The sequence below is a fragment of the Chiloscyllium punctatum genome, chromosome 42 (assembly GCF_047496795.1).
Source record: "Chiloscyllium punctatum isolate Juve2018m chromosome 42, sChiPun1.3, whole genome shotgun sequence".
Taxonomy (NCBI): domain Eukaryota; kingdom Metazoa; phylum Chordata; class Chondrichthyes; order Orectolobiformes; family Hemiscylliidae; genus Chiloscyllium; species Chiloscyllium punctatum.
This window is the reverse complement of record NC_092780.1, coordinates 53,656,865-53,682,960: the sequence shown is the minus strand read 5'-3', so window position 1 is coordinate 53,682,960 and position 26,096 is coordinate 53,656,865. Positions and strand designations below refer to the sequence as shown.

Sequence of the window (26,096 nt, the reverse complement as noted above, 5' to 3'; positions counted from 1 at the left end):
GGTGGAAAAGAAGATAGGCAGGTCGGACAAGTCAAGGAGACAGTTACTGAGCTGGAAGTCTGAAACTCGGATGAGGTGGGGGAAGGGGAAATGAGGAAGCTGTTGAAGTCCACATTGATGCCCTGGGGTTGAAGTGTTCCGAGGCGGAAGATGAGGCGCTCTTCCTCCAGGCGTCTGGTGGTGAAGGAGCGGCGGTGAAGGAGGCCCAGGACCTCCATGTCCTCGGCAGAGTGGGAGGGGGAGTTGAAATGTTGGGCCACGGGGCGGTTTGGTTGATTGGTGCAGGTGTCTCGGAGATGTTCCCTAAAGCGCTCTGCTAGGAGGCGCCCAGTCTCCCCAGTGTAGAGGAGATCACATTGGGAGCAACGGATACAATAAATGATATTGGTGGATGTGCAGGTGAAACTTTGATGGATGTGGAAGGCTCCTTTAGGGCCTTGGATAGAGGTGAGGGAGGAGGTGTGGGCGCAGGTTTTACAGTTCCTGCGGTTGCAGGGGAAAGTGCCAGAATGGGAGGGTGGGTCGTGGGGGGTGTGGACCTGACCAGGTAGTCACGGAGGGAACGGTCTTTGCGGAAGGCAGAAAGGGGTGGGGAGGGAAATATATCCCTGGTGGCGGGGTCTTTTTGGAGGTGGCGGAAATGTCGATGGATGATTTGGTTGATGCGAAGATTTGTAGGGTGGAAGGTGAGCACCAGGGGCGTTCTGTCCTTGTTACGATTGGAGGGGTGAGGTCTGAGGGCGGAGGTGCAGGATGTGGACGGAATGTTTTGGAGGGCATCTTTAACCACGTGGGAAGGGAAATTGCGGTCTCTAAAGAAGGAGGCCATCTGGTGTGTTCTATGGTGGAACTGGTCCTCCTGGGAGCAGATACGGCAGAGGCGGAGAAATTGGGAATAGGGGATGGCATTTTTACAAGAGATAGGGTGGGAAGAGGTGTAATCCAGGTAGCTATGGGAGTCGGTGGGTTTGTAAAAAATGTCAGTGTCAAGTCGGTCGTCACTAATGGAGATGGAGAGGTCCAGGAAGTGGAGCGAGGTGTCAGAGATAGTCCAGGCAAATTTAAGGTCAGGGTGGAATGTGTTGGTGAAGTTGATGAATTGCTCAACCTCCTCGCGGGAGCACGAGGTGGCGCCAATGCAGTCATCAATGTAGCGGAGGAAGAGGTGGGGAGTGGTGCCGGTGTAATTACGGAAGATCAACTGTTCTACATAGCCACCAAAGAGACAGGCATAGCTGGGGCCCATACGTGTGCCCATGGCTACCCCTTTGGTCTGGAGGAAGTGGGAGGATTCAAAGGAGAAATTGTTAAGGGTGAGGACCAGTTTGGCCAAACGAATGAGAGTGTCAGTGGAAGGGTACTGTTGGGGACGTCTGACCACCGGACAGAGATTGGTCTTCTATTTTGTGATCCATCATACCTTCGTTCAGGATCAAGAGGAGGGACTGTGGTGGGAGAGTCTGTCCAAAATCATTGATTTCTGATGAACTTCAACATGTTTTTTTTCCATTTGAAGCATCGATCAGAATTATTTTATTGCCTTCAGGCAGCAGGCTTGGTGATAAACTCGGTGAAGAGTGAATTCGTAAAAGCACAAATCACATTCCTGGGCCATGTGATCGAACACACACATCCCCCATGGGATGTGAGAACAAAAGTTATTGGGAGCTTTAAATTCCAAAGAGAGAAGTACCATGATTCCTGCGACTGTCTGATTGTTAAAATACCGTACGACCTTCCGATGACAATGTGGCTGCTTCATTGACGGACTTGAAGTGCATAAACTTTCAGTAGAAAGACAGACAGGCAGAAGGTATTTGACATCCTGAAAGCTGTGCTCACCACTGCCTCAGTGTCAGGCACAAAGTCATTCAATGTGGCTATCAATGAGAGTGATGTGGGTGTCGGTGCTGTCTTCTTGAAAGACGACAATAAGATTGCATTTTTTCCATAAATCTATCAAATTGAATTATCAAAATAAATATTCCACGATTGAGGAGACCTTGAGCATAGAGTTGGTGTTGTAACATTTCAACCTTTTTATTGTCAGTAAGGTGTTAGAGATAATTGTATAGACACTGATCATAATTTATCCCGAAAACTTTCAAGGGTTAAGGGCAAAAATTCCAGATTGTTTAAATGGAGCTTATTATTGCAGCCAGTTTGAAGATTATACACATGGCAGGACAAGAGAACATAAATACTGATGTATTGCTGCAGCTTTGAGGGAGATGGAGGTGTTCAGTACCAGGAGAAAACTGACAAAATGGTCTGTAATGGTGAATGTCCGCACAGTTACAGTCAGGGTGTATTTATTGTGGTCTACTGCCAGCCTAAAGCTGAAGGCTTTCAACAAATGAAGCCATCTTTATGAATGGATGAGTGTGTTTTTTGTTTAAAAAGAGGGGGGGGGGGGTATGGGGCGCCTGTCCCCGCTACTCAGAAGGGAAGGGTGGAGAAGAGCAGAGCAATAATAATTGGGGACTCGATCGTTCGGGGCACAGATAGGCGGTTTTGTGGGAACGAGAGAGACTCACGTTTGGTATGTTGCCTCCCAGGTGCAAGGGTACGTGATGTCTCTGATCGTGTTTTCCGGGTCCTTAAGGGGGAGGGGGAGCAGCCTGAAGTCGTGGTCCATATTGGCACCAATGACATAGGTAGGAGGAGTGCTGAGGATGTTTGACAGGCTTTTAGGGAGCTAGGTTGGAAGCTCAGAGTTAGAACGAACAGAGTTGTTGTCTCTGGTTTGTTACCCGTGCCACGTGATAGAGAGTAGAGGAATAGGGAGAGAGAACAGTTAAATGCGTGGCTACAGGGATGGTGTAGGAGGGAGGGATTTCAGTTCTTGGATAACTGGGGTTCTTTCTGGGGAAAGTGGGACCTCTATAAACAGGCTGGTCTGCACCTGAACGTGAAGGGCACCAGTATCCTTGGGGGGAGGTTTGCTAATGCTCTTGGGGGGGGGGGGGGGGGGGGTTTAAACTAACTCTGCAGGGGCATGGGAACCTGGACTGTAGCTTTAGGGTGCAGGACCTGGAGTGTAGGGAGGTTAGGAATATGGCATCAATCTTAAAGGAGTGTGCCTATAAACAGAAGAGTGGCTTGAAGTGTGTATACTTTAATGCCAGAAGTATACGAAATAAGGTAGGTGAACTTGCAGCGTGGGTTGGTACCTGGGACTTCGATGTTGTGGCTATTACGGAGACATGGCTAGATCAGGGACAGGATTGGCTGTTGCAGGTTCCAGGGTTTAAATGTTTTAGTAGGGTCAGAGGTGGGGGTAAAAGAGGGGGGGGGTGTGGCTTTGCTTGTCAAAGATAGTATTACAGTGGTGGAAAGGAAGATGGACAAAGATTTGCCATCTGAGGTAGTTTGGGTTGAGGTTAGGAATAGGAGAGGTGAGGTCACCCCATTAGGAGTCTTTTACAGGCCTCCTAATAGTCCTTGAATCGTTGAAGAAAGGATTGCAAAGATGATTCAGGAGAAGAGTGACAGTAATAGGGTGATTGTTAGGGGGGACTTTAACTTTCCTGATATTGATTGGGAAAGCTTTCGCTCAAGTTCGTTAGATGGGTCAGTGTTTGTCCAATGTGTGCAGGAGAGTTTCCTGACACAATATGTAAATAAGCCAACAAGGGGTGAGGCCATACTGGATTTGGTTCTGGGTAACGAACCAGGCCAGGTATTAGAACTAGAGGTAGGTGAGCACTTTGGGGACAGTGACCACAATTCGGTGATTTTTAGTCTAGTGATGGGGAGGGATAAGTGTGTACAGGGCAAGAGTTATAGCTGGGGGCAGGGAAATTATGATGCGGTGAGGCATGACTTAGGATGTGTGGATTGGAAAAGTAGATTCCAAGGCAAGAGCGTAATTGATATGTGGAACTTGTTCAAGGAGCAACTATTGAGTGTCCTTGATAAGTACGTACCTGTCAGGCAGGGAGGAAAGGGTCGTGTGAGGGAGCCGTGGTTTAATAAGGAATTGGAATCCCTTGTTAAATGGAAGAGGGCGGCCTTTGTAAAGATGAGGCGTGAAGGTTCAATAGGGGCGATTGAGAGTTGTGAGGTAGCCCGGAAGGATCTGAAGAGAGAGCTAAGAGCAGCAAGGAGGGGACATGAAAGGTCCTTAGTTGGTAGGATTAGGGAAAACCCTAAGGCTTTCTATAGGTATGTTAGGAATAAAAGAATGACTAGGGTAGGAATAGGTCCAATCAAGGATAGTAATGGGAAGTTGCGTGTGGAGGCTGAAGAGATTGGGGAGGCACTGAATGAATACTTTTCATCAGTATTCACTCAGGAACAGGACATTGTTGTCGATATGAATACTGAGGCACGAATAAGTAGAATGGATGGCTTTGAGATATGTAGAGAAGAGGTGTTGGAAATTCTGGCAAGGGTGAAAATAGATAAGTCCCCTGGGCCTGATGGCATTTATCCTAGGATTCTCTGGGAAGCAAGGGAGGAGATTGCAGAGCCATTGGCCTTGATTTTTGTGTCCTCTTTGTCTACAGGAGTAGTGCCAGAGGACTGGAGGCTAGCAAACGTGGTTCCCTTGTCCAAGAAGGGGAGTAGGGATAACCCTAGTAACTATAGGCCAGTGAGTCTCACTTCTGTTGTGGGCAAAGTCTTAGAGAGAATTGTAATGGATACGATTTATGCACGTCTGGATAAGAGTAATGTGATCAAGGATAGTCAGCATGGTTTTGTGAAGGGCAGGTCGTGCCTCACAAACCTTATTGAATTCTTTGAGAAGGTGACTAAGGAGGTAGATGAGGGGAAAGCGGTAGATGTGGTATATATGGATTTTAGTAAGGCGTTTGATAAGGTCCCCCATGGTAGGCTACTGCAGAAAATACAGAGATATGGCATTGAGGGTGAGTTGGAGGTTTGGATTAGGAATTGGCTGGCTGGAAGAAGACAGAGGGTAGTAGTTGATGGCAAAGGTTCATCTTGGAGTGCCGTCACTAGCGGTGTTCCGCAAGGATCTGTTTTGGGACCATTGCTGTTTGTCATTTTTATAAATGACCTGGAGGAAGGGTTAGAAGGTTGGGTGAGCAAGTTTGCGGATGATACGAAAGTCGGAGGAGTTGTAGACAGTGAGGAAGGATGTGGCAGGTTACAGCGGGAAATAGAGAAGCTGCAGAGCTGGGCAGAAAGGTGGCAAATGGAGTTCAATGTAGCTAAGTGTGAGGTGATTCACTTTGGTAAGAGTAACAAAAAGATGGGGTACTGGGCTAATGGTCGGATACTTGGTAGTGTGGAAGAGCAGAGGGATCTTGGTGTACATGTACACAGATCTCTGAAAGTTGCCACCCAGGTAAATAGTGCGGTGAAGGCGGCATATGGCGTACTGGCTTTTATTGGTAGAGGAATTGAGTTCCGGAGTCCTGAGGTCATGCTGCAGTTGTATAAGACTCTGGTGCGGCCGCATCTGGAGTATTGTGTGCAGTTTTGGTCGCCATACTATAGGAAGGATGTGGAGGCACTGGAACGGGTGCAGAGGAAGTTTACCAGGATGTTGCCTGGTATGGTAGGAAGATCGTATGAGGAAAGGCTGAGGCACTTGGGGCTGTTTTCATTGGAGAAAAGAAGGTTTAGGGGTGACTTGATAGAGGTGTACAAGATGATTAGGGGTTCAGATAGGGTTGACAGTGAGAACCTTTTTCCACGTATGGAATCAGCTATTACAAGGGGGCATAGCTTTAAATTAAGGGGGGGTAGATATAGGACTGATGTTAGGGGTAGGTTCTTCACTCAGCGAGTCGTAAGTTCATGGAATGCCCTGCCAGTAGCAGTGGTGGACTCTCCCTCTATATGGGTATTTAAGCGGGCATTGGATAGGTATATGGAAGATAGTGGGTTAGTGTAGGTTAGGTGGGCTTGGATCGGCGCAACATCGAGGGCCGAAGGGCCTGTACTGCGCTGTATTCTTCTATGTTCTATGTTCTATAATACAGGCACAACAACTGGAATAAACAGGGCATCCAAACTGGCCAAAATACAAAGCGTGCTGGGAATACGTGAACCAAGACAAGAGATAATTCAGCCTCAGGGACAAGTCATTGCAAGATCCTAAAACCCAGACAATTGCCAACTAGAGGCATCAGAACACATGAGGAAGTGTGAAAGGGCAATTCAGCCCTTCCTGAGGAACAAACACTCGAAAGACCAGCTCCCAGTATCTGGGAAGGAGCTTCAGTTTCTAAAGAATCAGATCGTTCAAAATAAATAGTTAACAGTCTGAAGGTGAACTCTAAACCTTTGTTCAAATAAAGTTGTGACCTGGTTCCCTGCCTGTAGACTGGTGCAGTGTAGCCCCTTCCGAACACACCCCATGGTGCCTGGGGAAGTTAATACTGTGTACATTGGTTAAGGTGTCCACAGGGTCTTCGAGACCCCCCCCCGTTCCAGATAACATTTTGGCTTCAGTACAAAGTGACCCTTTACGTCCTTTTAACCTGAACTGCCTTCCTTGCCGGTATCTTGCACGTTCAGCCTGAGCTGGTCTTGAAGGGAGCAGCTGCCCCACGTGAAGGCCAGGGTATAAACTGAACATGAGAAACACTGGCACTGACCACCCATGGAGCCTTAAACTGGGACAGGCAAAGCACGGGCCGGGGGACTACACCGGATCCTCATTTTCCTTTTAACCGGATTGATTAAAGGACGACATAAACCTGTTAAAATGACAAGGGATCCCAATGGCACAAACAGCAGGACACCCTGAAGCAATATCTGTGTGAAATGGCCCAAAGGGGCAGCATGTGCCAGGGAGCCAGCCTGGCGTTGGGTGAAGGTTGCCTGGTCCAGGAGCTGTGGGGAGAAGCCCATTGGGAAGTGGGGAAAAAAGCTATAAAGCTTATCCCAGTGATTGCTGCTGCCTGCAGCTGGGACAGACTCCCCAGGGGAAGGCAGCATGGGATCCAGGCATTCCCGAAATCAACTCCACTCTAGAACAGAGCAGAATGACAGGCTCAAGCTCTTCAACAAAGCAACAAGACTGAAAGTGACAGGAAAGCTTGATCCATGTGGAACAGTTCCAGCCACCATTTGGAAATGTTTATTCTAGTGAGGGGAGGGTCACTGGGGACCAGGGGACAGCCTTACTCTACATTGACAGATTGAAAACAACATTACAGTCAGTTCCAAGGGACTGTACCGGTCTCCTCCAAGTCTGTAACATGGAGCGATACACATCTGACCCGAACACGGAACAAAGTTCCAGGAACAAATCCAGGCCCCAGGAGAAACCAGTCTCAGCCCAGAACGGGCTAAACGGGCACCTTTGGGGTTCTACCTCCCCATGGAGATAAGTGAGAGGTTCAACACTGACCCAGACTCACCTGATCCACCTCTGCCCCACAGACAGGGAGCCCCACCATCTTTCCCCAGGGTGACTATGCCCCCAGCACCCACCCCCTGACCCATGTACCCAGGGGAAGGGAAGACCCATGTCTGTTATTTGATTAAATCTATCTGCAGGCACTGATTGGACACTGATGGTCACATGCCTCAGGCCATTCAGACCCACCAAGAACCAGCAAATCAGAAGGGAGCCCATTGACACCAGGAACTGAGGTCCTCCCTGCCATCAGGCAAGATAAGGCAGACCTATCGAGGCCCTAGACAAATGCAGCCAACCAGGCGAACACTCCAGCAGCTTTGCCTGGAGACTGTGTCCAATATGTCTGTGATTTCAGGGATATGACCCACACCACACTAACCCACAAAGGCAGAAGCTGGGGCCACAGCTTTGTCTCCCATTACCTCAAAGGGGGAGGGAGGGGTCTGTGGAATTGTGGGTCATCCACAAAATGATCACTGTAGGAGAGAGGGACTTTAGGGCACAACGACTTTAGGACACAGACAGACTGGCTTTCCTGGATGGCTGTTTAAGTGTGGCCCAGATTTCCTACGGCTCACCCCTCCAACTGGCAGGAATGGGAGAAGGGGCAGGAATGGGAGAAGGGGCAGGAATATACTACAAAGCCCCTGATCGACCTCACCCACCTCCAGAAAGAGACAGCACCCACCCCCTTCCTCTGGACATACCCCATGCAGCTGAATTGGAGACTTTGCCCGCGACTATAGGGCACCCCAAACCCAATCATGGTCACAAGGAAGTTGACAGCACCCCTCTGTACCCAGGGCTCCCCCCTGGAAGGAGCTGTGTGGGTGACAGTCACAGTGACTGTCCCCCCTCCTCCCCACCGCGTAGTGATTGGGACCAGGTGGATCTGGTGGACCATGAGCTCCTGGATGAGGGATGTTATTCTGGGCCAAATCAGGAAGCCCTGGCTGACCAGGATTACCCGGGGATTGAGAATCTCCTCAGTTCAGGAACCTGACTCGGAGCTGGCTGGTCACAGCCAGTGTACTCTGTCCAAGTAAATCAAGGGGGTCATGGTGACAGGGTCTGGGGGCTCAGGTCCCAGATCGGGATGGATTTGGATAGATTTAAACAGACTTGGGGATTACTGTCAAAGACCTGAAAAGAAATCTTCGGTGGAAATATACGGTTAGTTTTGGTTACTTGTGGTTGGTCAAATCAAAAAAGGTGGGGGAAATGGCTTTTAACATTGCGAAAAACGTTCTGGGTTTGAACAAACTTCCCAAATTTGCCGAGGAAGCTTAGAAAGATGGAAATAAAGAGAAACCTTCAGGATTAGCAGACAGACTATTATTTCCAAATTACCAAAATTCAACAATAAAGACGTCGAAGCCTTTTTGAATTATTTTGAATAACCGGTGAGGCAGATGACTGGGCCAGAGACTGTGGGGGTAATGGTCGTTCCCCCCCCAATGGTAGTTGGTAGGTGGGGCGAGTGAGGTGTTTGCAGTGCTGTCAGGTGGGGGTGTGAAGATGGTAAACAGGCTCTCGAGTGGCTACAAATGGATTTCAGAAACATAGAGGCAGCAGGTCAGCAACAAAGGAACCAGGTCCGACGTGTATCCGGTTTGAAAGAATTAAACATAACAACGTCCATAGGTAGGGGAGATCCTGCTGTCGAAGACTGGGCCCAGCATGCACAAACAACGCAATATTTTTTCTGGGCAACTGACACTGGGGCAGGTGAAAAGCAATGAGCAATCCTTCGGAATGCTTGCAGACCCACAGCATTTTCAGTCACAAGGGATTTAAATGATCCCAGAGGCACCAGATACCAGAACCTTCTGAGAATTGACAGCTGAGTAAGGAATATTACGACCACAAACCATCTCTACTCTTAAGACGCCATTGGTTTTCTTCAGCTGTTAGAGGACCGGGGAATCAGTCGAGATCTTTGACGAGGTTGAGACGACTGGCAGAGGCATGTGGTTTTGGGTTAATACTGAAGGAGATGCTGAGAGACCGTTCTGAGGCCTGGGAGACAAGGGGGACAAGGGGGTGGAGCTAGCTTTCCCACTGTTAGTCAGTTCGTGGGGATGTGGGATTAATGACATAACCACACAGAAGGATCTACCGGCTGAAGCCCAACTGGACTTCAAACAGCTACTACACCTGGCTTTGTCATTAGAAACTGCAGCAAGTGCATCATGGGAGCTGTCGGGCCATCCCAATGGAAGGGGACTCTCACCTGTCTGACTGAGCTTGGGCAGCACCATTTGAGTGTAGACAATCAGCCTCAAGCTGGGCATGTCCTGAACAGAGGGCTCTAAGGCCAGCCCTCAGCAGGACCTCAAAAAAAAGGCCCAGCCTCGGTCATTGGCTGAAGAGTCCTTCAGGATCTGGCTCAGACAGCCATTGTAGTTGCTGCTGGTGTGTGGACTCAAGACAGCAAAGGGTCCCACAAGGTCTGACCTGAGTAACAAACTTGTAGGCTGATAACCAGGAGAGTGCCCACCTTGCAAAGCCCCCCTCCACGTGGGTTGGGACAATCCAATGGCTTAGCAACATCCAAATCAATTAAAAACACTGATCAACAAGGATAAAATGGCCTCCCAGTTCCCATGGAAGGGTCCGTTCTGGTATAAAACATCCTGGACACCCTTACGGTCTCTCCTGACAATATCCGACTGTGGGCACAACGATCCTGTCCTGGTGAAACAAACAGCTGGTGGGAATGGGGGAAGGAGAAGGGCCATCACAACCAGGATTGAAACCTTTCCGATCCCAGCAAGACCAGATCACCGTCGAGGACGGCAGATTACTATGTGGAGCAAGCGGGATTGTCCAAGTAAAGGTCATCACCAGATACTGACTGAACCCCACCAGGGTCATCCAGGGGTTTCCAAGTTGAAGATACAAACAAGGAATTATGTCTGGGATTGGATGCTAACACAGCTGCATTGGTGGGCAGTGCCCAGAGGGCCAACAAGGATAAAACTTACCACCAGCTGAGCTCCCACATTTGTGGGAATGGCTCGGTTACACATCGACTATGCAGGTCATTCCATGGGCACAATGGGCGTTGACAATGACCAGGAACAAAGTGGTTGGATGCACAAAGTTAGTTCAGCAAACTCAGGGATGATAATGGATTTGCTGTGAGCATCGTTCACAATACACAGAGTCCAGGAAGCATCAGTCGTAAACAGTGGAGCATCATTGACCTCAGGAAATACTCGCATTCTGTGGGAAAATGGCATAAGGACAGCTCCATGGCAACCATCGTCCAATGGTCTGGTGGAAAGACTGTTCCAAATGTTGAAGGCAGGCTTAAGGCAGCAGCCTACAGCGTCACGTGATACCAAACAGTCCTGGTTCCTGATCGATTCTGGGCCCAGCCCAGACACAACAACAGGATAGTTCCAGCAGAGTTGGTGATGGGGAGCAGACACTGCACCAGGTTAAACCTGATATTTCCCCAAACTGGGGGAGGGTTGTTGGGGTGAAACAGCAGCAGGATCACCAATGCCAGCCACATGCCTCCTCGAAGCGAGGGAGATCATTTCATTGAGGGGATGACATTTGGCGCCAGAACCATGGAAATGGCTCTGTATGGGTACGAGGTGAGGTCGACGTGAGGTCAGGTCCGTGACTTACAAAGTTTGGGGAAAGTGAGGCAGTCCTGAACCAACACGTGGATCACCTGAAAGCTGTTCCCTCACAAACAGGGCAGGAGCAAAACATACTAGGCCCCTGTCAACAACCAGAAGGTCTGTCAGAAACCATGGGCTCTCCCCTCTGGCTGGTGGTGAGGAAACCTCAGGGTCCAAGATGGATGCAGCCTCGATACCATTACCGCTGGAAGGAGGAGGAAACTCTCGAGATGCTCCAGATACAGGGAGAGGAACTACAGTCCGGTACAGGCCGTGTTAGAGTCTGCATCAGAGGGACCGGAGCTGGGGTGGACACGTCACAGGAAAAAGGTACAAGAGGAGCTGACCCACACTCCCGGGACAGTGGGGAGGGTGTGGGGATGTGTTTGCTACAAGATCCTTGATTGGCCTGGGCTTGAAAACCCCAATCAGGAGGCTCTGGTTAACAATTATAACCAGGAGATTTGATTGCCCTTTGATGTGAAGGGCACTGCTTGTCACTGGCCAGTTGGGTGTTTTCCCCCCTTCTGGAGAAATCAGATCAGTGTAGGCCTGTGACTCTGTGTGCGCGCACATGTGCAAGGACTCTCCCTGTTGCTGCTTGGGGCCTGCCTCACTGCTGCTGCCTGGGGCTTGCCTTGGGGCCCCTCCCCAGGACCTCCATCTCCACTGCTGCTGCTGTTGCCTGAGGCCCACCTCCACCGCTGCTGCCTTGGGCTCGATTTTGGGGCTGCCTGGGACTCTCCTTGGGGACCCTCCCCAACAGGCCTGCCCCCCACTGCTGTGACTGGAGGAACTGCCTGGGACTTGCCGGAGGCCTGCCTTCCACCACTGCTGTTGCCTGAGGCCTGCCTCTACATCTACTGCCTGGGACTCGATTTTGGGGCTGCCTGGCACTTGCCTTGGGGACCCGCCCCAACAGGTCTGCCCCACACCGCTGCGACCGAGGGCCTACCTGGGACTCGCCTGAGGCCTGCCTCCACCGCTGTTGTCGCCTGAGGCAGGTCTCCACCGTCGCTGCCTGGGACCCTCCCTGCGACCTCCACCACTGCCGCTGCCAGAGTCCCGACTCCACCACCGGCAGCAGAGGATGGCGAGCCCGAAGGTCGCGGGGCCCAGCCGCACCTACGCCGGGGTAGCCGCTGCCTTAGGCTCGGCTGGCCCAGCCCCGGCTGCAAACCACACCCCCTTCAGGCACCTCACGAAACGCCTGGGGGTCAAGGCCTATCCCCAGCCGAATATGAGCATCGAGGCCTGCAGCAAGGCCATGGCTAGTGTGGTCGGCCCACTGGCCATAGTCGCTGCGGCCCGGATGTACGGGAAGGCCGTATTTTTCCTGAGGACCGAGCAGGCGGTCCACCTGGCCGTGGAGAGGGGGCTCACTGTGGGCGGGACACATTTGCCCGTCGACCCTCTGGAGGTCACGGCCCAGAGGGTCGTGATCTCCAACGTCCCGCCCTTTATTGCCAGCGAGCTCCTTCTCCCCCACCTCACCACCTTGGGGGAGATCCGGTCAGGGATCCAACCGCTCCTGCTCGGTCTGAAGGACCCCGCCCTCCGGCACATCTACTCCTTCCGACGCCAGGTGTTTATTTGCCTGGCCCGGGAGGAGGTCACGGAGGGCTCCTTTACCCTCCTCCACGAGGGCGCGGCCTACCGCGCCTTCTGGACGGCGGACGGAGTGCGGTGCCACCTGTGCCGCGAGGTGGGGCACATTAGAAGAAACTGCCCCACCCAGAAGGCCGCCCAGCCCTCGCCAACGGCTGACGGTGGTGCCGCCGCACCCACTCCCCCTCCCCCAGAGTCAACACCACAGGCCCCGGCACCGGAGCCTGAGCCGGAGGCTTCCGATCCTCCGGCCTCCGGCAGGGAGGGGGGTGAGCGTCCAGCCGGCCGGAAGGCGCTTAGGAAGACGCGACGCGTCAGGCCCGTCCACGGGGAGACCACCCTATCCCCATCCCCGACACCCAGCCCACGACCTGCCCCGCCCCGGCACGACAATGCCCCTGCGGCCGTGCCAGCGTCGCCCCGGCGCGGGAACCCTGACCCCCAAACCCCCGGACCCGTACCCGACCCTGACCCCACATCTACCCCCCGCCCCGATGGAGAAACCCCTGGGGCTGCGACGCCTGCCCCAGGCACTGCAACTCCTGGCCCCGGGGACCCCGAGCCCGAGCCCGAGCCCCGCCCCACCCCACCCAGCCACACCCTGGCACTAACCTCAGGGGGACCACCGCTGCCCAATCTCCCGCAGCGACCGTGTCTCCGGGCCCCTGCCCCGCCCGCCCTCACCTGATAAACCAGGGGCGGGGCAGGAAGTGACACGGCTGACCCTCCCCACCCTGGCCACGCCCCCTGCCTTCCCCCAGCCAATCGTATTCCGGGAAAGGCTGGGGGGAGGGGCCTCAGGCCCCATGACCACCAAGGCGGGCGGGGAGGGAAAGGCCCATAAATCCCCCCGTCTCTCTGGGGAAGAGGGGCTGGCCCTTAGAGGGGAGAGACAGTCCTGCAGCGCGCCGGCGGCGCTGCCCATCTCCAGGGGACGGGCCCACGGTACCCCCCGATGATCCCGCACCGCGGCCTGACCTGCCAAAACCCCCAGGGGCTACAGCAGGGCTTCCTGCTGCCTCGACTCCACTGGCCCCTGGAGGGGACTTTAACAACCACGAGGGCCGCGGTGCGGGTGACGACAAAGGACCCTTTACTGGGTCGCCGAGCGGTGGAGGGGAGGTAGGTGTGATCCCCGCTCCTCCCTCCCAGACTGTTTTTCCGGGGTCCTTGGCCCTGGGGGATGACCTTTTCCCCGAGGAGCCAGGCGTCCCAGTGTCGGGAGGAGAGCGGGGCCCCGAGCCTCCGCCGCCCGACGACCCGAACTCGGGGCGTTCCGGGACGGGGTGCGCCGAGGAAGGTACCGCCGGTGGCCCTGGGGGTGGGGCCGCCGGGGGTTAGAGGCCAGTTGGTGGCGCCGGACCAGCCCCCATCCTCTCGGTGGGGGAGGGGTCGGCGACCGAGGGCGACCTCCCGGAGGAGGGTTCGGGATCGGTGGCGGACACCGGGGATGACGCGGACTCTGTCTGTAGTGACATTTTTGAGTCCCAGGTGCCCCCTGCCGATCTCCCCCTCATCCCCCTCGAGGAACTCCGGGAATTTGTCGAGGAAACTCGAGGCCGCCGGGATAGAGCCCAACTGGCGCTCGACCGCTGGAGCTCTTTTGAAAAAGTCTATTGGTCGGTCCACGCTGCTCGCCAGGCGCCTGGGCTCGACGTCAACGAGCGAAAGCGACTCAGGAACTTCCTGGGGGCACTCCTGGTGAGGGCGAGGGACTCCTGTGCCCCTCCCTCGTCCTCCCAGTAATTGTATTTGGTTTTAACTGTAGTGGTGGTGGTTGCACAACGCTTCCGACATGCAGACGACTATAGCCAGCCTCAACATCAACGGCAGCAGGGAGTCACAGCGCGGATTCCAGACCTTCTCGGTCCTTCGGGACGGGAGGTATGCGGTGTGCTTCCTGCAAGAAACCCACACTACCTCGGGAGACTAAGCCACCTGGCTCCTGGAGTGGCGAGAGGGGGTCTACATGAGTCACCTCACGCGCAGATCTGGCGGGGTGGCTATCCTGTTGGCCCCGCATTTTCAGCCCGAGATCTTGGGGGTCAGGGAGCCGGTGCCAGGCCGTTTGCTTCACCTGACGGTTCGGCTGGGGGGCGCGGTGCTTCACTTGGTGAACGTATACGCTCCCCTGGCCGGGCCGAGGCAAGCGAGCTTCTTTCAAGAACTGTCCGCTCATCTGGCTTCCATCGACGAGAACCAGTGCGTCGTCCTCGGGGGAGATTTTAACTGCGTCCTCGAGGGCAGGGACCACGGCGGTACCCGCACTGGCTGTGCGTCGGGGAAGAGGTTGGGGGACTTGGTCAAGTCCTTCGACCTGGTGGACGTCTGGCGGAATCTCCATCCCGACTCCATCGCCTTCACCTTCGTGAGGCCTGGGGTCGGAGCGTCCAGAATCGACCGCCTGTACGTTTCGCGGGCGTACGCCTCCTGTTTTCCAAAGGCCTCCACGCGGCAGGTGTCGTGCACGGACCATCACCTGGTGTGGGCGGAACTCCTTCCGTTCGGCGCCAGGCTCGGCTCCGCGTACTGGCACTTTAACAACCTGCTGCTGGAGGATGAGCGGTTCCGGGACTCGTTTCGTCGTTTCTGGGCCGGCTGGAGAAGGAAGCGGGGAAGCTTCCCCTCCCTGAGGCTATGGTGGGACGTGGGCAAGGCTCACGTCCGCGTCTTCTGTCAGGAGTACGCGAGGGGGTCGACCAAGAGGCGGAAATCCAGGATCGTGGTGTTGGAGAGGGAGATGCTCGACCTGGAGTCACGCCTCGGTCAGCCCGACGCGGACCCGGCCCTGCGCGGGGTGTACGAAGAGAAGAAGGCCGCGCTCCGGGACCTGCAACTCGTCGGGGCTCGGGGCGCGTATGTGAGTTCGCGGATCCAGCTCCTGCAGGACCTGGACCGCGGCTCCCCCTTCTTCTACTCGCTGGAAAAAAGGCGCGGCACCCGTCAGCAGCTCCTTGTGCTGCTGGCCGACGACGGGTCCCTCGTCTCGGATCCGGAGGGCGTCAGGGCCCACGTCCGAAACTATTACACGGCTCTGTTCTCTCCGGATCCGTCCAGCGAGGACGCTCGCAGAGTTCTGTGGGAGGACCTGCCACAGCTCAGCCCGGAGGACGCCGGAAGGCTCGACGCTCCCGTCACTTTAGAGGAGCTGACCGGCGCCCTCGACCGGCTCTCGAGGGGCAAAACCCCGGGGCTGGACGGGCTGACTGTGGAGTTCTTCAGGGCGTTCTGGGACGTCCTGGGGAACGACTACGCACAGGTCCTGGGGGAGTGTCTAAACGCTGGACAGCTGCCCCTTTCTTGGCGCAGGGCGGTCATCGTCCTGCCGCCGAAGGGGGACCTTCGTTCTTTGAAGAACTGGCGTCCGGTCTCCCTCCTCAGCACGGACTACAAAATCTTCGCCAGGGTGTCGTCTTCTCGCCTGGCTTCCGTGCTGGCCCACATGATTCACCCGGATCAGTCCTACACGATCCCGGGCCGGAGGATACACGACAACGTCCACCTGGTCCGGGACCTGATCCATTTCTGTCGACGGGCTGGTCTGCCGAGCGCCTTCCTGTCTCTCGACCAGGAGAAGGCGTTCGACAGGGTCGATCACGAGTACCTGCTCGGGACTCTGCGGGCGTTCGGGTTCGGGACGCGGTTCGTCGCCCGGATCCGACTTTTGTACGCCGCCGCAGAGTGTCTGGTTAAAGTTAACGGGTCCCTGACGGCGCCCCTTCGCTTCGGGAGAGGAGTGCGTCAAGGCTGCCCCCTGTCCGGCCAGCTGTATTCCCTGTGCGTGGAGCCTTTCCTGCGCCTCTTGCGGAGGTGGTTGTCGGGGCTGGTTCTGCGCGGCGCGGGCACGGGGGTGGTCCTCTCGACCTACACCGACGACGTGCTCCTCACTTTCACCGACCCGGCTGACCTGGGGAGGATGCGCGAGTGCCAGGCCGTGTACTCGGCGGCGTCTTCCGCCAGGATCAACTGGGCCAAGTGTTCCGGACTACTGGTCGGTCCGTGGCGGGTGGACTCTCTGCCGGAGGAGTTACGGGGGTTCAGCTGGAGTACCACCCATCTCCTCTACTTGGGGGTCTACCTCAGCCCGGCTGAGGAATCCTGGCCGGCCAACTGGCAGGAGCTGGAGGCCAAAGTCTCGGCTCGCCTAGGCCGCTGGACGGGACTGCTCCGAGTGCTATCTTACAGGAGTCGAGTGCTGGTCATAAACCAGCTGGTGGCCGCCATGCTGTGGTACCGGCCGGTCACTTTGGTCCCTCCTCCTGGCTTTGTCGCTGACATCCAGAGAACGTTGGTCGACTTCTTCTGGGACAAAAAGATGCACTGGGTCGCCGCGCAGGTTCTGAGTCTCCCTATTGAGGAGGGCGGTCAGTCGCTGGTGTGCGTCCGCACCCAGGTCACGACGTTCCGCCTTCAGACCTTGCAGCGATACCTTTACGTCGAGCCTCCTCCTCGGTGGTGCGCCCTGGCGACGGATTTTTTCCGCCAGGTGCGTAACCTCAACTACGACACGCAGCTCTTGTTCGTCGACCGTGACGGTTTGGAGGTCGTCCTCAAGGAGCTGCCTGTCTTTTACCAGGACCTGATCACTGTCCGGAACATGGTCGAATCGCGTCGCGCCTACCCTCCGGCTGGAGTAGCGGCTGTCGTCAGGGAGCCGTTGCTCAGGAATCCGCACCTCCGTACTCGCGGGTTCGAGTGGCTGTCGGAGGGGAGGGCCGTGGCGGCGAGGGCGACCAGGGTCGGGGACGTGCTGGGTGCCGGGGGCCTGGGCTGGACGCTGCCGCAGGACATAGCGAGCAGGGCAGCGGTAGACGTCCGGTACGTGGCCACCGCCATCCGACGCCTTAAAACGGCGGTGCTCTGACCCGACGTAGTGCACCGGTTGGAGGACGCTCAGGTGTGCGGTGGGATCCCGTCCGCGCTCACCCCGGCCCGGACGGAATTTCACATTGGCCCCAAGGTCCCGTACTTCCCGCGGGAGCCTGTGTCCCACAACCTGAGCTGCCTCCGGAATTTTAATTTTGTTGCTTTTAGGGACATAAAAAGGAGGGCCCTGTATCGACTGCTGCTGCACACCGTCCACCTCTTCTCCCTCATCCACCGTCCGGACACGCCTTGGCGTGCCCATTTGCCACCGGGCGGCGGAGATCCCCAGTGGAGGGCTCTCTACGCGGGAGTCCTCCCCCTTTCTCTCGGGGATCTGGGGTGGAGGGTGCTGCACGCAGCAGTCCCCTGCAACCGCAGATTGCGGTGGTTCACGGACTCCCAGCCCAACTGCTTGTTCTGTGGCGCTGTGGAGTCAGTGGACCATGTATATATTGGGTGGGGGCGTTTGCACTCCCTTTTTGATTTTCTTAAAAACCTTCTCCTCTGTTTCTGGCTGCACTTCAGTCCCACGCTCCTGATCTTCGGGCACCCGGTACGGAGGAGGGAGGGCAGGTCCGAGGACCTCCTCGTGGGTCTGCTCCTGGGCCTGGCCAAACTGGCCATCAACAGGTCCAGGCAGCGGGCCGTGGAGGGGGTCGTTAGGGCCGACTGCCTGCCCCTCTTCCGGGGTTACGTTAGAGCCCGGGTGTCCTTGGAGAAGGAGCACGCGGTGTCCACCGACACCCTGGAGTCGTTCAGGGAGAGGTGGGCGCCGCAGGGAGTGGAGTGTATTATTTCCCCCTCCAATTCTATTTTGATTTAGTCCCTACCCTCCCCTTCACTGTTTTGCTCACACAGCATTGCCCTGTGGTTTGAAGGGCAGTGCTTGTCACTGGCCACTCAGGTGTTTTTCATATCTTCCTGGTGGTGGAAATTGAATAAAGATTCGTGCACTTTGTGTCTTTTCACTGTGTCTCACATCTGCACACACACACACACCATGGGTGCTGGGGAAAAAAATAAGCACTACAGCACTTAGGCGGTAGTGTGGGGGTTAAATTAAAAAAAGAAAAAAAAAAGAAAAAAAACAGGAGGGGCCCGGGTGTCCTTGGAGAAGGAGCACGCGGGTGTCCACCAACACCCTGGAGTTGTGACTGGCCACTCGAGTGTTTCCTTCCCTTCTGGAGAAATTGGACCATTTCTGTGACTGTGCGAGGACTGTTCCTGTTGCTGCTTGGGGCCTGCCTCCCTGCTGCTGCCTGGGGCTTGCCTTGGGGCCCCTCCCCAGGACTTCCACCACTACTGTTGCTGCTGTTACCTGAGGAGAGGCCTGCCTCCACTGCTGCTGCTGCCCGAGGCCTGCCTCCACCAGCGCTGCCTGGGACTCGCCTTGGGGCCCCTCCCCCTCTGCTGCTGCTGTTGTCTGAGGCCTGCCTTCCACCACCACTGCCTGGGACTCGATTTTGGGGGCTGCCTGGGACTTGCCTTGGGGGCCTTCCCCAACAGGCCTGCCCCCCACCACTACGACCGAGGGACTGCCCAGGAACTGCTAGAGGCCTGCCTTCCACATCTGCTGCCTGGGACTCGATTTTGGGGCTGCCTGGGACTTGCCTTGGGGATCCTCCCCAACAGGTCTGCCCCACACCACAGCGACCGAGGGCCTACCTGGGACTCGCCTGAGGCCTGCCTCCACCGCTGTTGTCACCTGAGGCAGGTCTCCACCTTCGCTGCTTGGGACTCTCCCAGCAACTTCCACCACTGCTGCTGCCAGAGGCCCGACACCACCACCAGCGGCCGAGAATGGCGAGCCCGAAGGTCGCGGGGCCCAGCCGCACCTACGCCGGGGTAGCCGCTGCCTTAGGCTCGGCTGGCCCAGCCCCGGCTGCAAACCACACCCCCTTCAGGCACCTCACAAAACGCCTGGGGGTCAAGGCCTATCCCCACCCGAACATGACCATCGAGGCCTGCAGCAAGGCCATGGCTAGTGTGGTCGGCCCACTGGCCATAGTCGCTGCGGCCCGGATGTACGGGAAGGCCGTATTTTTCCTAAAGACCGAGCAGGCGGTCCACCTGGCCGTGGAGAGGGGGCTCGCTGTGGGCGGGACACATTTGCCCGTCGACCTTCTGGAGGTTACGGCCCAGAAGGTCGTGATCTCCAATGTCCCGCCCTTCATTGCCAGCGAGCTCCTTCTCCCCCACCTCACCACCTTGGGGGAGATCCGGTCAGGGATCCAGCCGCTCCTGCTCGGTCTGAAGGACCCCGCCCTCCGGCATATCTACTCCTTCCGACGCCAGGTGTTTATTTGCCTGGCCCGGGAGGAGGTCACCGAGGGCTCCTTTACCCTCCTCCACGAGGGCGCGGCCTACTGCACCTTCTGGACGGCGCCACCTGTGCCGCGAGGTGGGGCACATTCGGAAAAACTGCCCAACCCAGAAGGCTGCCCAGCCCGTGTCAATGCCTGATGGGGGTGCCGCCGCACCCACTCCCCCTCCCCCAAAGTCAACAACACAGGCCCCAGCACCGGAGGCCTCCAATCCTCCAGCCTCCGACAGGGAGGGGGGTGAGCGCCCGGCCGCCCAGAAGATGCGACGCGATGCGTCAGGCCAGGCCGGCCCATGGGGAGACCACCCTGTCCCCTTCCGACACCCAGCCCACGACCTGCCCCGCCCCAGCATGACAATGCCCCTGCGGCCGTGCCAGCGTCGTGCCAGCGTCGAACCAGCGTGGGAACCCTGACCCCCAAACCCATACCTGATCCTAGCCCCACCAACCCCACAGACCGCATATCCACCCCCCACGCCGATGGGGAAACCCCTGGGGCTTAGACACCCACCCTTGGCACTGCAACACATGGCCCAGGGGTCCCCAAGCCCGAGGGGATCCACCACTGCCCAGCCTCATGCAGCGACCATGGCTCATGGCTCCGGGCTCCGGAGGGGGAACTGGGGCCCTGCCCTGCCCGCCACCTGATAAACCAGGGGCGTGGCAGTAAGTGACACAGCTGACCTTCCTACCCTGGCCACGCCCCCTGCCTTCCCCCAGCCAATCGTATTCAGGGAAAGGCTGGGAAGAGGCCTCAGGCCCCATGACCAAGGCAGGCGGGGAGGGAAAGGCCCATAAATTCACCCCTGTCTCTCTGGGGAAGAGGTGCTGGCCCTTGGAGGGGACAGATAGTCCTGTAGCGCTGCCCCTCTTCAGGGGAGGAGCCAACGGTGCCCCTTAACTGTCCCACACCGCGAACCGACCTACCAGAACCCCCAGGGGCTATAGCAGGGCTTCCTGCTGCCTCGATTTCTCCGGCCCCTGGGGAGGACTTTAACAACCACAAGGGCCGCGGTGCGGGCGATGACTGAGGACCCTTTACTGGGTCGCCGAGCGGCAGAGAGGAGGAAGGTGTTATCCTTGCTCCTCCCTTCCAGACTGTTTTTCTGGACCTGCCGTAGTGCACCGGTTGGAGGACGCTCAGGTGTGCGGTGGGATCCCGTCCGCGCTCACCCCGGCCCGGACGGAATTTCACATTGGCCCCAAGGTCCCGTACTTCCCGCGGGAGCCTGTGCCCCACAACCTGAGCCGCCTCCGGAATTTTAATTTTGTTCCTTTCCAGGGGGTAAAAATGAGGGGCCTATATAGATTGCTGCTGCACACCGTCCACCTCTTCTCCCTCATCCACCGTCCGGACACGCCTTGGCGTGCCCATTTGCCACCGGGCGGTGGAGATCCCCAGTGGAGGGCTCTCTATGCGGGAATCCTCCCCCTTTCTCTCGGGGATCTGGGGTGGAGGGTACTGCACGCAGCAGTCCCCTGCAACCGCAGATCACGGTGGTTCACGGACTCCCAGCCCAACTGCTTGTTCTGTGGCGCTGTGGAGTCCGTGGACCATGTATATATTGGGTGGGGGCGTTTACACTCCCTTTTTGATTTTCTGAAAAATCTCCTCCTCTGCTTTTGGTTGCACTTCAGACCTACCTACCTCCTCCATACCGGCTGCCTGAAGATCAGGAGCCTGGAACTGAAGACCTCCTCGTGGGTCTGGCCAAACTAGCCATCAACAGGTCCAGGCAGCGGGCCTGCCCCTCTTCCGCGGTTACGTCCAGGCCCGGGTGTCCTTGGAGACGGAGCACGTGGTGTCCACCACCACCCTGGAGTTGTTCAGGGAGAGGTGGGCGCCGCAGGGAGTGGAGTGCATTATTTCCCCCCTCCAACTATTTTGATTTAACCCCTACGCTCCCCTTCACTGTTTGATCACACAGCATTGCCCTTTGATGTGAAGGACAGTGCTTGTCACTGGCCACTCGGATGTTTTCCTATCTTCCTGGTGGTGGAAATTGAATAAAGATTCATGCACTTTGCGTCTTTCACTGTCTCACACATGCGCGCGCACACACACACACACACACACACACACACACACACACACACACACACAATGGGTGCTGGGGAAAAAATAAGCAATACTGCAGGTAGGTGGTAGTGTGGAGGTAAAAGAAAAAAAAATAAAAAGACACTTTTATTCCCTTTATTCTTTTAAAAAAAATAATCAGCAGATCATTGCCCTTTGATGTGAAGGGTACTGCTTGTCACTGGCCACTTGGGGGTAAAAAAGAATAACCAAGAGATTGTAAGACCAGCCAGTATTGCAGTCTCCTCAGTTTAGGGGACTGACTCTGTCAGTATGTTAGTCTTGGTTTCTGTTTCCCTTCTTTTTTGGAGGGGGAAAGCCTGATTCCTGAACTGGCTGAATTATTTAGCCAGTTTGTTAACTGGCATTCCTTTTAGTGAGGACGGATTAGGTACATCAGGAGTCTAACAATGTGTTTCAGGTGTAGCATAGTTCTCATGAGGGGGTTGTTGTTTCACTGGCTAGTTACAGCCCGTGTTTATCCTTTTCTCTTTTTGAGAAAAGGATAATGTTAATTTTGTGGTAGGGCTTAGCCCTTGGATTCTAGTTTCCTTGTTTTTTTTTGTATGTGTCTTCACTATTTTTGGTGTTTGGACTGAGCCCTTGTGGAAGACATGCATTTGACCAGAGGAGCTATTCCTGTGGGGAGGCCTAGCCCTGGGACTGGGCCTCTGAGGATTGAACACCTGTGTGTGGTGGGAGGTGAGCACATGATGTATCCTGGAGTTTGGGAGAAGACCTTTCTTTCAGGCGTGGATCAAACCCCTGAGTTAACTGCACCTTTACAATATACTGTGTTCCTGTGAGTAGGCCTGGTTTTCCAAGGTTGGGCCAGGACTCCATGGAGACTGAACACCTGTGTGCTGTGCATTTGCTGCCTTTGGGAGTGGACTCTGCAATTTGGAGTTGACTCCACTTCTGGCCATGCATGTGGTCAACTGGAGTGGACTCTGTTCCTGAGAATGGACTCCATATTTTTAAAGACACTATATCTAGACTGTGTGTACACCAGAAAGGACTCGTGTTTTTTGGTAATTAACTGTATTGTGTTGTTGGTTGGTGTTATCACCTGCACTGTCTTGCATATCCCTGGGTCTAGCAGGCCTTGCTGTGAGCTGGGAGGGTCGTGGGTCGTCCTGAAAAGCTGTCGCCCTGAGAGCCAGGAGGGTGGGTAGGCCATCCTGTGAACCTGAAGGTTGGTAGGCTGTCCCGAGAGCCAGAGGTGGGTAGGCCGCTGTGAGCGCTGTCGTCCCGAGAAGGGGTAATCGGGACGGGCTGTCCTAGAGGTGGTTGGAACGTGTCAGAGCAGCAGAGAACCAGAAGGTGCGTAGGGGCAGGCTGAGATCCAGAAGGCTTGTGGGCTACCCTGCACGCTCTCGTACCACGGAAGGGTTCGGGCTGTCAGAGGTGGCTGGAAAGTGTGCCAGGATAGCCCACTGGCCAGACGGCACATTGGTGTGGGTGAGAACCCAATGGTACGCAGGGGCAGACAGAGAGCCAGAAGGTGGGTAACTGTCCTGACTGCTGTCACCCCAGGCAGGTACCACTGCGGGCTGTCCTAGAGGTGGGCGAGAGGTGTGTCAGGGTGGACCGAGAGCCGGAAGGTGCATAGGGACAGGCTGCCTTAGAGTGGCTGGAAGGTGGGAGTTGCTGGGTCTGTATTGTCTGCACTGTTTTTATGTAACTGGATTGGCTTTTTATGTGGAAATGTCATTGTCGCTGTCTTTTATGTGGAATTGGGATTTGAGGTTTATCCTCATCTCTCTGTAAACTGGTTGAACGGTAGGGTTTGGGGCCTGGCTTTGCTGCTCCTCTCCCTTGGAGCATTGCTGTTGTATACAGCTGTAAAGGTTAATTTTGTAAACAGTTTTGTAATTGCTTAATAAAATAATAACCAGGAGATTTACATTAGAGCCAGAGTATCTCTCGCAGTGTCCACCAACCCCCTGGAGTTGTTCAGGGACAGGTGGGCGCCGCAGGGAGTGGAGTGCATTATTTTCCCCCTCCAACTATTTTGATTTAATCCCTGCCTTCCCCTTCACTGTTTGATCATTCAGCATTGCCCTTTGATGTGAAGGGCAGGGCTTGTCACTGACCACTCGGGTGTTTTTCTTCCTGGTGGTGGAAACAGAATAAAGATTCGTGCCCCTTATGGTCTCTCACTGTCTCACACCTACACACACACCATAGGGGCTGGGAAATAAACAGGAGTGTCAGATATCCTGTTCATTCGGAGAGCTGTCTCGGGGGGAACTGGATCAGTGTCCAGGACTATCCCTTTGTATCAGGGAGGGGACGGACTCAGATGGCTGCCCACATCCAGGGTGGACTGATGCTGTTGGTTACTGTGATTTTTGGGGTAAGCCCGATTCATGAACTGACTGGTTTACAAAGACAGTTTTGTAAACTCATTCCTTTTTTTTATAAAATCGAGGACTGATTTCTAAACTGCCTGATCCACACAGCCAGTGTTTCAGGTGTAACTCAGGCCTCATTAGGGGATTGTTGTGGCACTGGCTGGTTACAGCCTGTCTTACTCTTTACTCTTTTACTTTGAGAAAAGGACAGTGTGATTTTGTGGCAGGGCTTAGCCCTTGCACTCTAGTTTTCTTGGTTTTTTGTTTGTATTTTCTCACAAGGGCTCAGTCCAAACACCAGAAAGAAAAGTGAAAAACATCTGAGCAGAGGAGCTGTTCCTGTGGGTAGGCCTAGCCCTGGGACTGGACCTCTGAAGACTGAACATGTGTGTTGGGAGGTGAGTACTTGCTGTATCCTGGAGTTTGGGGGGGGGGGTAGAGAGACCTTGCCTTCAGGAGTCGACCAAACCCCTGAGTACATTGTAAAAGGTGCAGTTAACTATGTTCCTGTGAGTGGGCCCAGTTCTCCAAGGCTGGGCCAGGACTCCATGGAGACTGAACACCTGTGTGCTGTGGGGTGTGCATTTCCTGAATTCAGGAGTGGACCCCGTTTCTGACAAGGTACTCTATACTGGAACAGTCTCTGATCCTAGGAATGGACTCTGTACCAGGAAGGAGTCCTGTTTGGTGGTTGATAATTGACTCATGTTGCCTGTTGTGTTTAGCACCTGCACTGTCTTGTGTCCATGGGTCTAGTCAGCCTCATTGAGAACCAGAAGGTTCATAGGTCACCCCGAGAGCTGGAGGGTGGGTATGCTATTGTGTGAACCTGAAGGTTCACAGAAAAATAACCCGGGGGAAAAAAATAACCAAGGGACTGGCCTGCACAGAATGTGCGCGCTGGGGAAAATAAACACTACCGCAGTTAAACAGGAGGGTCAGAGGTTCTGTTCTCTGAGCTGGCTCTGAGGGAGCTGGACCAGTGTGTGAGAGAGAAGGGAAGGACTCTGCTCTTTCAAGAGAAGAGGAGACTGATTTTTGTTGTTGGTTCCTTTGCAGTAAGGAGTTTATTTTGTGGGTGGGTGGTTGTTTTATGGCTTTTTCTCTTTTTTGCTTATTTGAAGCAGTACCTCAGCTGCACAGGCAGCTATTACTATCATTGCTGCTACTACAGTTTGGGCCTGCTCCCACTAATGGGGCCTGGACCTTGCCTGGCCTACCTACACCTGGGGCTTGCTCTGACCACTACTGCCTGGGCCTCACCCACACCCAGGCCTGCATCCACTGCTTTTCATTGGGGCCCCTTTCCGCTGCTGCTGGCTGGGTCCCACCTGCACCCAGGCCTACTTCTGCTGCCGGCTGGGACCTCTCTGTACCTGAGACTGCTGCTGATAGCTGGGCCACAGGCACACCCAGGCCTACCTGCATTGTTGCTGCCTGGCCCCAAATCCTCTGCTGTTGCTCGGGCCCAGTGGGACTCTGGACTGCCTGTACAACTGCCTCAGCCTCCTAGTCTCAAGATTACCATTGCGTGAGGCTCACGCAGAGGAAGAAAACCTGGGGTCACACAGAGGAAGAAAACCTGGGGTCACACAGGAAAACTCATGGAGAGACCAAGCACAGCAGGCCCCAGCCGTACCTACACCAGGATAGCCGCTACCTTAGACGCGGCCGCTTCAGCCCCAGCTACAACCCCGACCACCTTCAAGTACCTCACCAAACGCCCCATTATCAAGGCCTACCCACCACATGGATATGACGATTGAGACCTGCAGTAAGGCCATGGTTAGTGTGGGTCGGCCCACTGGCCATAGTTGCTGCGGCCAGGATGTACGGGAAGGCCGTATTCTTCCTAAATAAAGAGCGGGTGGCTCACCTGGCT

At 55.4% G+C, this 26,096-nt stretch overlaps 1 protein-coding gene across 1 annotated transcript in view; it reads left to right on the top strand.

Annotated features, from left to right (window-relative positions):
* Positions 1–25,749, top strand: part of LOC140465570 (probable G-protein coupled receptor 139) — a 99,859-nt gene extending 74,110 nt beyond the window's left edge. The window contains exon 3 of the mRNA XM_072561112.1: positions 25,339–25,749. Coding sequence (XP_072417213.1) covers positions 25,339–25,749 — 411 coding nt within the window. The remainder of the gene's footprint in view (positions 1–25,338) is intronic.
* Positions 25,750–26,096: the final 347 nt, after the last annotated feature.